Source organism: Prionailurus bengalensis, chromosome D2 (assembly GCF_016509475.1).
Source record: "Prionailurus bengalensis isolate Pbe53 chromosome D2, Fcat_Pben_1.1_paternal_pri, whole genome shotgun sequence".
Classification (NCBI taxonomy): Eukaryota; Metazoa; Chordata; class Mammalia; order Carnivora; family Felidae; genus Prionailurus; species Prionailurus bengalensis.
Window position 1 is genome coordinate 53,325,752 of NC_057351.1, and position 11,249 is coordinate 53,337,000.

At 38.7% G+C, this 11,249-nt stretch overlaps 1 protein-coding gene across 3 annotated transcripts in view; it reads left to right on the forward strand.

The window, feature by feature from the left end:
* The window catches only part of PDE6C (phosphodiesterase 6C), a 44,894-nt gene extending 33,645 nt beyond the window's left edge, over positions 1–11,249 (forward strand). Inside the window, exons 16-22 of one of the 3 annotated variants that reach the window (XM_043597004.1) lie at positions 3,693–3,793; positions 5,511–5,633; positions 5,779–5,842; positions 7,987–8,061; positions 8,177–8,260; positions 8,611–8,767; positions 10,909–11,249. In XM_043597004.1, the coding sequence (XP_043452939.1) occupies positions 3,693–3,793; positions 5,511–5,633; positions 5,779–5,842; positions 7,987–8,061; positions 8,177–8,260; positions 8,611–8,767; positions 10,909–10,970 (666 nt within the window). In that variant the 3' untranslated portion in view covers positions 10,971–11,249. Of the gene's footprint in view, positions 1–3,692; positions 3,794–5,510; positions 5,634–5,778; positions 5,843–7,986; positions 8,116–8,176; positions 8,261–8,610; positions 8,768–10,908 lie in introns of those variants that run through there. The other 2 variants (XM_043597005.1, XM_043597006.1) reach the window with 2 other exon arrangements.

The following is an 11,249-nucleotide window of genomic DNA, read 5'->3' on the forward strand; positions in this document are numbered from 1 at the left end:
ACATTTTAGAAATGTAATTGCAGAACTTTAGATACTGTGTCTTTATCACAAGAAATAGTGTTTTTTTTTAAAGATTTTAAAAAAAATGTTTATTCATTTTTGAGAGAGAGACAGAGCCTGAGTTGGGGAGGGGAGGAAAGAGAGGAGACCACAGAATCTGAAGCAGGCTCCAGGATCTGAGCTGTCAGCACAGAGCCCAACGCAGGGGTCAAACTCACGAACCATGAGATCATGACCTGAGCCAAAGTCAGATGCTCAACTGACTGAGCCACCCAGGTGCCCCACGACATATTAGTTCTTAAAGAACCCTCTAAAATGAACAGAGGACTATGAGAAATTGTGAAAAACCATAGCTCAGCATTTAGATGTTTGATATTTTTAGACTATATGTATTAACTTTATATTGTGTACTAACTCACTGCTATGAAACATGAAACAATTAAAATACTGCTTCCAACATCTTCACCTCCATTTTGTAAGGTACTTATTATCATTAGTATTTTTTACCATTATATATTTATAAATTCATATGTTGCTCAATAATTTCCAGAGTTGTTTATCCTTTAAAAAAATTTTTTTAATGTTTATTTTCTGAGAGAGAGAGAGAGACACACGCGTTGTGAGCGGGGGGAGGGGCAGAAAGAGAAGGAGACACAGAATCCGAAGCAGGCTCCAGGCTCTGAGCTGTCAGCACAGAGCGTAAGGTGGGGCTCAAACCCATGAACTGTGAGATCATGACTTGAGCTGAAGTCAGACACTTAACTGACTAAGCCACCTAGGCACCCCTAACCTTTTTTTTTTTTTTAGTTTTTATTTAAATTCCAGTTAGTTCACAGTGTTTTATGTTTCAGGTTTACAATACAGTGATTCATCACTTCCATACATCACCAAGTGCTCATCACATGTGCACTCCTTAATCCCCATCACATATTTAATCCGTCCCCCAGCCCACATCCCTTCTGTTAACCATCAGTTTGTTCTCTGTAGTTAAGAGTCTGTTTCTTGGTTTGTCTCTTTCTCCCTCTCTCTTTCCCCTTTGCTCATTTGTTTTGTTTCTTAAATTCCGCATATGAATGAGATCATATGGTATTTGTCTTTCTCTGACTTATTTCGCTTAGCATAATATTCTCTAGCTCTAACACAATTGTTTATTCATAATTCTATATTTAAATGGGCCCAATACTTACAATCAATCCTTTTATTATGGTTTCTCCATTCCTGTGTATCTTATTTTCACTCACCTCTTGATGGGCTAGACTTTTGTCAAATGGTAGTTTTTCTAAGAGAGGCTAATCTAAGTACATGCTTAAAAAAGAATACTGTTTGTTACATTTGTTTTTGAAGATCAGTTTGACTGGACATATAGTTTTGTGTCACACTTATTCTCAGAAATTGGAGGACGTTGCTTCACTGTCTTTTGGCATTGAAGTGTTGCCCTGAAGAGGTATATATGGCCAATCTTTTTGCCTTACATGTGACTTGTTTTTTCTGCATAGATTCTCATCTGATACTTAATTCTTCATATTTTAGTAACGTCATCTGATGTCTTGGTGTTGATCATCTTTCCTGCTCTGATCACTGGCTCTGCCTTAGCTTACTTAAAAAAAAAAAAAAAGGCATGTGTATATGTGTGTATGTTACTCAATTTGTTCCCAAAAGGTTTTATCGGAGCTTTCAAAAATACATATCAGGTTAAAAAAAATAAAATAGGGTTACTGGAAAAATAAAACGAAGACGAAGCCATAGTAAAGGCCAAAATGTGTACAGTGAAAGGGACAAGAGATGGGCCACAAATTTGGTCAAGAGCTATCTACCAACTAATATAAATCAGAGCAGGGTTTTTAATATGAATCTGTATCTATAGGTTAAAAAGAAACCACTTAGGGGCCTCTGGGTAGCTCGGTCGCTTAAGTGTCCAGGTCTTGATTTTGGCTTAGGTCATGATCTCACGGTTCATGGGATCAAGCCCCCCACCCTGTGTCAGGCTCTGTGCTGACTGTGACGAGCCTGCTTGGGATTCTCTCTCTCTCCAGCTCTCTCTGCCCCTCCCATGCTCATGCGCTCGTGCTCTCTCAAAATAAATGAACTTAAAAAAGAAAAAAACCACATAGAAGCTCTTCTTTTATGATCCTTAGATATGAAAGAAAAAAAAAAAGAAAAGAAAGAGTATAGAATTAAGACAGGTTTTTCAGTTTGGAGACTTGTCCATGTTTTTAGATGACTGTCAAAATGAGTGAGGAAAAAAAGACAAGAATGCAATTCGGGTATATGTATGTATTTCATGACTATCAACTTCATGTGGCAAAACTACTATACATCTGTCCTTTCGCCTATATGCCTAAAGTGATTTATTTGGAATATGAGACCTTTTTCAAATAATACATATTATTACACTGCTATTAACTAGGCTTCCATATTATCAGTGGTTATTCGGTGTAGTTTGTTGCTTAAAATAATGTAATCATCAAAAGGATACATATTGGAATATGAAACCTTTTAAAAACCACTGCCAAGGGGTGCCCTGGGTGACTCAGTTAAGTGTTCGACTTTGGCTCAGGTCATGATCTCATGGTTTGTGGGTTTGAGCCCCACGTCAGGCTCTGGGCTGACAGCTCAGAGCCTAGAGCCTGCTTCGGATTCTGTGTCTCTCTCTCTCTCTTTCTGCCCCTCCCCCCACTCTTGCTCTGTCTCTCAAAAATAAATTAAAAACATTATATATATATATATATATATATATATACACACACACACACACACATATGTATACATATATATACACATATACATATATACATATATATATATATATACACACACACATATATATACACGCACACACTGCCAAATTTACTCTCATTTTCTATCACACTATTAAGCTGATCCATCTGTGAAGAGATTATTACTGGGAAACTCTCTGAAGAAAGGTCTAGTTGTTTGTAAAATATAATTGCAAGAAAACATTTTAAGAACAACTTGAGGGGCGCCTGGGTGGCTCAGTCGGTTAGGCGTCCGACCTCAGCTCAGGTCACGATCTCGCGGTCCGTGAGTTCGAGCCCCGCGTCGGGCTCTGGGCTGATGGCTCGGAGCCTGGAGCCTGCTTCCAATTCTGTGTCTCCCTCTCTCTCTGTCCTTCCCCCATTCATGCTCTGTCTCTCTCTGTCTCAAAAATAAATAAACGTTAAAAAAAAATTAAAAAAAAAAGAACAACTTGAGAGATTTCATTATCTTTTCCCATATATACATGAGTACTAGTATAATTTATAGTTTCTGAAGTCATCCAGCAACTTCTGTGATTACTCAAAAATTATCCGTTGGATAATTCAGCATGTCTAACAACTGGATGTACCACATATTCTTTATTAAATCTCCTCAGTTAATACAAGCAAAATTTAAGTCTACTGTTATATTTTTAAGTGATCCTGGGAGAAAACACTTTTATTTACTCCCCAAACTTATACACTGCTGATATGAATATTTGCTAATAGTATCTACTTTTATAGTTTAAATTACTTTACTCAAAGTAGAGTGGTAATTTAATCCAAGAGAAAGCTGAAAACAAAAAACGTGAGAGAAAGACCTAGTTTTTCGTCTCTCTGTGCCAATAATCTTTATTTTGTTAAACATAGTTTGGCTTATTTGTTGAACCAAGACAAATTCATGATTGCACTTTATTGTGAATTTTTATCTTACAGAGTTTAAACATCTTCCAGAACCTAAATAAACGCCAGTTTGAAACGGTTATTCATTTGTTTGAAGTTGCAATAATAGCAACTGACCTGGCTTTATACTTCAAGTAAGTACAGAACGCCCCTACACTATGTGTTTCTGCCTCACATAAATGATCCACTGCATTCAAGTCAAAAGGCATTTATTCACACACACAGTTATTCATTTTCCTTTTGGAACATCAGTAGAATACCTTCAAGGTACTGACAGTGAGTTTACTAGACATCTGAAAATACATTTAAAAAAACGAATCCCTGCTGTTGATTAGTTTGTTATTGAAGAAGTTTGAGGAATGCACGGTGAAGTTGGTGTACCTGCCAGAAGGGTGATGCCGCAAAGCCTTTGAGGAGCATTTTGGTCTGGTGGAGTCATCATGGTCCAGAGTCTGGTATTTAGAGTTGCAGGCTCAGACATTTGATTCTGCTGGAGACTCGGAGCTAAAAAACCTTGATCATACGGATGCACGTTAACCAAACTCACATAATTCTGAGTTATGTACAGCAGAGCACTACAGAAATGACCAAGGAGACCAGATACTCCAAGCTTCTGCCCGTTTTGTCAGTGAACTATAGAGTTGCTTGGCAAAATGGATTAGGACAAGGTGAACTAGTTATATCCAACTATTTAATGACTTAGATGGGTAGTATCAAACTGTGCCTCTCTGATCCTTCTTAATTAAAAAACTATTTAATAGTTCAAAGATGAAGACAGATACTTGAAAGAATATAATTGATATCCAAATATCCATGACCCAGATTCAACAAATGCTAAGATTTTGCCACACCTGAGGTCTTTTTTTTTTAAGGAAAAAAAAATGCAATCGAGGCATCCGAACCCACTCTACCATGAAAAACCCCTCCCTTTCCCCTCACAGTCATCATCATCCTGATGCTGTGTATCTGTCCTTTCCATCCACGTTTTCATATGGTATTGTTACGTGCGTTTTAAAATTTTCCATAAATGGTTTCATCTTGTACATACTTTTCCGCAACTTGCTTTTTCATGCAATATGTTTTAAAGATTTACCTTGGTGGTAAATGAAGATCCAGTTCATTCATTTGAACTGTATATTCAGCTTTATGAACATGCCGTAATTAATTTAGCCGTTCTTCTATTCGTGGACATTTAGATCATTTCCTACTTTTCGTTATTGTTGACAATACCACATCGTATGTCCTTGTACACGTGAGAGTTTCTCTGAAGTGCGTACCTAGAAGTGGGATTGCGACAAGATTTGCAAATCTTAAGTTTTATACTGCATTGCAAAACTGCACTCCTGAGTAGTTAAACTCCCACCAGTGGTGTGCAAGAGTTCCTGTTACCTCTTCTCTGGACTACTTTTGATCTGCACACACTTATTTATCTTGTTAATTTGACAGTGAGATGGCTTCTTATTGATGTTCAAATTTGTATTTTCTTGTTTACCAGTGAGGTTGAGTATCTTTTCATGTATTTTAGGTTCTGATTTTTTTTGTTGCTTTTATGCATTACGTCTCATCACAGCCTGTGGCCTTTATGTTTATGTTATGATCTCTTTTGTCACATGTATCTTTTAGCTTTAATGTATTCAAACTTACCAATTTTTTCCCTTTCTGTGGCTGGTGGTTTTCCTGTCTTAAACCCTTTCTGTGCCAACGGTTAGCAGCCATTTAGTCTCTTATTCCCTGACCCTTTAGATCCACTATGTAAACATCTGATGCAAAGTGGGAACTTTAACTCTGAGAAGCGCATATTAAAGATACTTTTTTAAATCTCTGGTCTTATATGCTATAATCGTTGCACAGCTGTATCTTTTTTAGGAAGAGAACCATGTTTCAAAAAATTGTTGATGCCTGTGAAAAAATGGAAACCGAGGAAGAGGCCGTCAAATATGTAACTATTGATCCAACCAAAAAAGAGGTTATAATGTGAGTAGTCAGAATTTTATTCCTCTTTTGGCAAAAAACAAAAAACAAACACACACACACACAAAACAAAACAAAACAAAACAAAACAAAAACCCACCTTATTTTTTATGTCTTTCTATTTTAACAACTTTTGTTTTCTTCCAAGGGCAATGATGATGACTGCATGTGATCTGTCAGCTATAACCAAACCCTGGGAGGTACAAAGTCAGGCGAGTACAGTTACGTTTCCTTTTCTGTCACATTCTCAGATGCAGTCTAGGTCCCATGGAAGGGTGAATGTGAAGATTCTGGCAATCTCGGAATTTTATTATAGCTAGCAATTATATGACTATGTATTTTGTATACAACTATATTTCATTACCCTGGAACAAACCATCAGTTTATAATTTGAAAAGAAAAAAGAAACTTGAGAAGTTAAGACAAAAATAAAATGTTCCCTGTTGGATTTCTGTTAATGAAGAAAGGCAAATAGCTTTCAAGAGCTCACAGATGTCAATAACACGATAGGTCATTTGGTCTCTTTGCCCAGAACAAGGCAAAGAGAAGGGACCTTAGAAAGAAATACTTTCTGCAAAGAATTCCTTATCACTGAACAAGCTGCAAGAACTATATAAAATTATTCAGGGAATGTCTGAGTTTTTAGTAGAATCAATCAGTACAGGGCAAAGATGAATCATCAGTGGTTTCCCCTAGCAGGGGTGGTTTGCTCCCACAACCTCTTCTTCACTGTGCTGTCAATTATCACAAGGCACCATCTGTAATAAGTTCATGTTTAAGGGTGCCCTCCCTGGAAGTTCTCTGCCAACCTTGGGGAGTGGGAGTCAGGAGCCACTAGTTTACTACTTATTTCTTACTAACTGGATGAAAGAAGCTTCTTTTTCCCTCAGTGACATCTAGGGAAAACCCTAAGCAGAAGAAAGGCCAGAATTCACTGGGTCCAATTATAAATGTGGGTTGTATTAGTAAAGACAGAATCATTGGAACCATCAAATCCCGAACCATACACTGGTGCTCCTCCATCCTGACGTGCCTGCTCTTTCTCCTTTATTCTTTATCTGCACAGTCACCCCGGCCAGAAACCTGGGGCCTTGCTTGAAGTTCATCTCCCCCATTCCTGCCTGTCACCCTTGCCACAGCCTCAGGTCAGACTTCCACCCTCTTCCATCAGCTCTGTGGTGGCAGGGATCCTCCTGAGTGATCCTTCCTCATCCTGAACCGCCCAGCCTTCCTCTGAGTGGCTGCTGGGATTATTTACAGAGTTCTGCTCAGCCACTCCCATGCTTCAAAGCCTTCTAAATTCCCCCTTGCCAGAGATTTTCAAGCTTTGTCCACCCCCCACCCCCACCTCCCGCCAGAAGTTGTACAAAGAGCGCTTTATATAAAAGAAAAAACAAAGTTACTTTCGCTTAAATCTCTCTTGGCCCCCACCTGCCTGGGCCACTAGTGCATTCTGGAGGAACCCTACCCCTCCAGGAATAAGCATCACTGGTCTAGAGAATCAAACTTTCTAACAAAGCTTACATGGCCTGTCACCACCTGTCCTTAACTCACAGTCACCACATTATTTCCTGTCATTCTCTCCCCTTCACTGCCTCACACTCTAAGCTCTGCATGTTCAATTTTCTCTCAGCAGATCGTCTTCCCCTCCTCTTTACCTAAAACTACTATTCATCCTTGATGATACAACAGAAATGCAAGCTCCTTTCTGAAACTCTTTACTCCCTTCTTGATCCACAGCACTTCCCCACATAGTTCACAGAACTGTCTCTACTAGACTGTGAGCATCTTAAAGAAGGTGGTCACATCTTATTCTTCCTGGCAAGCTGGGTTCATGTCAATGTAAGGCAGCTAGTGGATAATCATTGAACTTGATAGATACTGGGTTTTTTAAAGCTATATAAAATTTCCCTCAAATGTCCTCACACTATAGTCAAGTAAAGCTGTGTTCTAATCTGTGTGCGTGTGTGTGCGTGTATGTGCACACAAATGCTAGATGCTAAGAGAGAAGCAGGACATAAGGAGGGCGTGGGAAGCTTTAGAGCTTGGAGCAAAATGTAATGGAATTAAACATTCTCCCATCTCCCCTTTCTATTGTTGAGAAGCGGTGGCAATAGCAAATAGGAGACAGGTACTCCAAGAATGGGCCTAGAACACTGACGCACGAAGAGGAATTCCCCTTTGCCATTTCAATATAATCTGTAGATGACATCTTTTTAATACCAAAGAGCATATGGTGTGACAACACCTTGAGCATTAATATAAACGCTATCCTGAAATGTCACGCACACTGATAAAATGCAAATTCTCTACTAATAAGTCACTTTCATGAACCGAGTCTTACTCTTACTTGCAGGTGGCACTTCTGGTTGCAAATGAATTTTGGGAACAAGGAGATCTGGAGAGGACTGTGCTGCAGCAACAGCCTATTGTAAAGACTTTGACATAGAAACACACTACTTATTACAAATTGTTGATACAAATCAGTCTCTTTTGTTCCCCGAGTCTTAGAAAACTATCCTTAAAGAATGTACTTCTCTTTCTAGCCTATGATGGACAGAAACAAAAAAGACGAACTACCCAAACTTCAAGTTGGATTTATTGATTTTGTTTGTACTTTTGTATACAAGGTAAGTGGACGAATTTGGACTAGGGTTTTTCTTTCAAACTGTTACCAAAATTGAGTCTCCCACATGGAAAGCCATTAGGGGTGTCCTTGTTTCTCCAAAGTAGCTTGAGGAATTATCCTAATCTCTCATTCAGGGGTGGAATAAAAACTAAGAGAATTTAGAAGTGAGCACACTGAACAGACCCAGACGTACTTAGAAAACAGCACCTGTCTTTCCTGTTCCCAAGGCCCTGAGTTAGGCTCATCCTAGCAGCTCTGAGCACTGTAATAATTCCTTACAGTTCCTTTTCTGCATATGAAAAGTACTGAAAATCAACTATGACTATGTTTCTGACCTAAAATTCTCGCTAGGAGTTCTCACGGTTTCACAAAGAAATCACACCAATGCTGACTGGTCTTCAGAACAACAGAGTAGAATGGAAATCCCTAGCTGATGAATACGATGCAAAGATGAAGGTAATTGAAGAGGAGACAAAAAAGCAGGAAGAAGGAAACATGGCTGCAAAAGGTTAGATGGAATCTGTTTTTTTTTTTTTTTTAATGTTTGTTTTGAGAGAGAGACAGAGAGAGAGACAAGCAGGCAGAGAGAGGGAGACACAGAATCCAAAGCAGGCTCCAGGCTCTGAGCTGTCAGCACAGAGCCCGACGCGGGGCTCGAACCCACAAACTGTGAGATCATGACCTGAGCTGAAGTCGGACTCTCAACCAACTGAGCCACCCAGGCACCCCAAGATGGTATCTGTTTTTGCTCGTTGTAAAGTAGCCAGAAGTCAGGCTGAGCTTAATTTCAACTGACAAAACCATAAAAAGTAAATGCAAACAGGAGACTTGCTTTCCCAGTAATAATAAATTGATTAGTGCTTTTGAGAGATTTTTTCCTCCCCCAAAACAAGATCTTATGAATAATTCCAGGAGGAATTGACTGGTCCAGTTGAAGTAGGGGTTGGGGCTAGGCTTCTTTATCCACTCTAGTAGGTGGCTCCTGGGTACATCCACAGAATACTGAGTTTTTAGAAATACAAGAGTCATGGAACCAGTGGGATCTGGGTTAGGTGAGAAAAACAACTTTAGTCCTAACGTTATGCATTAGCTATAAGGCTTTGGGCAATTTGCTTCACCTCTCTGAGCTCAAAATTCTTGTGTATGTAATGAGATTTATCTCCAGCCTCCCTTCCAGACTTAAGGAAGCCCTACATGGAAGTAAAGCTGGACAGCTGAATGGGGTGACTTGAGACTATGCCTCGAATGTTCTCATATTGTGCTGTTTTTCCCAATGAAGTTTCTACTCCTAAAGTCACTCTGTTCGGTTTAATATTATCTTCAGGAAACCACTGTTAAGATGCTTGAGATCAACTATGAGTTTATCACATGACTCAAATGTCATCTTGAAATTGGAATGCTAACATCATGATTTTGTATTCTGTCTTGACAGCACTCAAAAGATTTTGTAAGAAATTCTGTTTAGCAAAGAAATCATCTGTGTCTGGAAGAGCCTTGTAAAACAAAAGATACAACATACCTTTTAGATGATTCTACTGTGTTTAGTGGTATTTTTAAAAATTCATAGAGGGAGAAAATATTTTGCTTAAAAGGTTAAGGAGGTCCTTCAACACAATAAAAGTAGGAGTTTATGACTTCTGGATATCCATTCAGCAATGTATTTATTGGGCATCTGCTCTGTAAAGGCCCCGTGTTAGGCAGGGCCTGGGGAAAGTTGGGGTCCTTATCTCACAGAGCTTACCACCTGGTAGAGGAGCTAGACATTAAACCAATAAGTGAACAATTATCTATCTATAACTACCACAGGGGAAGTCTTTCCAGAAGAAGGATGCTTAAGCTAAATTCTGAAGACAGCAGGCTTTGGCTAAGCAAAGAAAGGAGGTGGGGTTGGGGAGGAAGTGACGAACAGAGGCCTTGAGGTGGAAAGAAGCCTGATGCAATTGTAGAACTTAAAACGGTTGTAACTGGAGTCTGGGGAACTGGTAAGACAGTTCTGCAGGAAAGTGTGGCCTTAAAGGCCTTGCTTGAGGATTTGTCCTCTACAGGAGCAAGGGGGAATCATTAAAAGGATTTAAATGGGAAAACAATTAAGATTTGATTTGCACTTCAAAAAGATAACAGAAGTGGTAAATTTTACTATCCAAGTGAAAAGCAAAGGTATTTCCTAGTACAAGTAAATTTAATCCTTATCTCAATTTTATGATGAACAGGATATCAGGTTAAGTTTCTCCTGACATTTTCTTTTAGTATTCAGTATATTGGATATGGATCTATTATACTTTATTTGCATAAAAATTCCTTTTGAATTTTTTTTTCCTGCTACCCTGAGAAGTCTCTGTGACCCAAGAACATAATTTTGTACTCTCAGGCAACATTAGTACCTGGCACAAAGTAACAACTTAGACTCCCAGATTGTGCAGATCAGTGGTTTCCTTGAGAACCAGATGTTAATTGGTTAATCATTTATTAGATTCTCTTTTTCAAAAGGACCAACCCTGAACGTGATTTCAAGTTTTTAAATGATCAAACCACTGGTACTTGTTATAAGTTAAAACTATTAATTAGGCTATTAAGTTGGTCATGAGAGGGTTAGGAGAAAAATACTCTGGGTCCACTGATTCCCAATACTACTGTTTTTCTTTTTGCTAGCCACAGAAGATTCAGGAGGTGGCAGTGATGACAAAAAGTCCAAAACATGTCTAATGTTGTAATATAATCCAACTGGTCTAAATTTCAAATATTGTTTCTACTTCTGAAGAAAAACAGAAAACATGCAAAAGAACTTCAGCGAATTTCATTCAGCAAACTACGAACTAAGAGAGTAAAAGGATCTTCAGATAAACTACCCTTGTGACCACCAAAAGAAAACCTATTGCTAGCATGAAACCCCGAGGGTAAAATAAAGTTCAACAGAAGTGGAAAATACAAGACGAAAACAAGTGCATTTTTGGTGCCAATTTGCTTTAAATTAAAAATATACAATCCTGAAA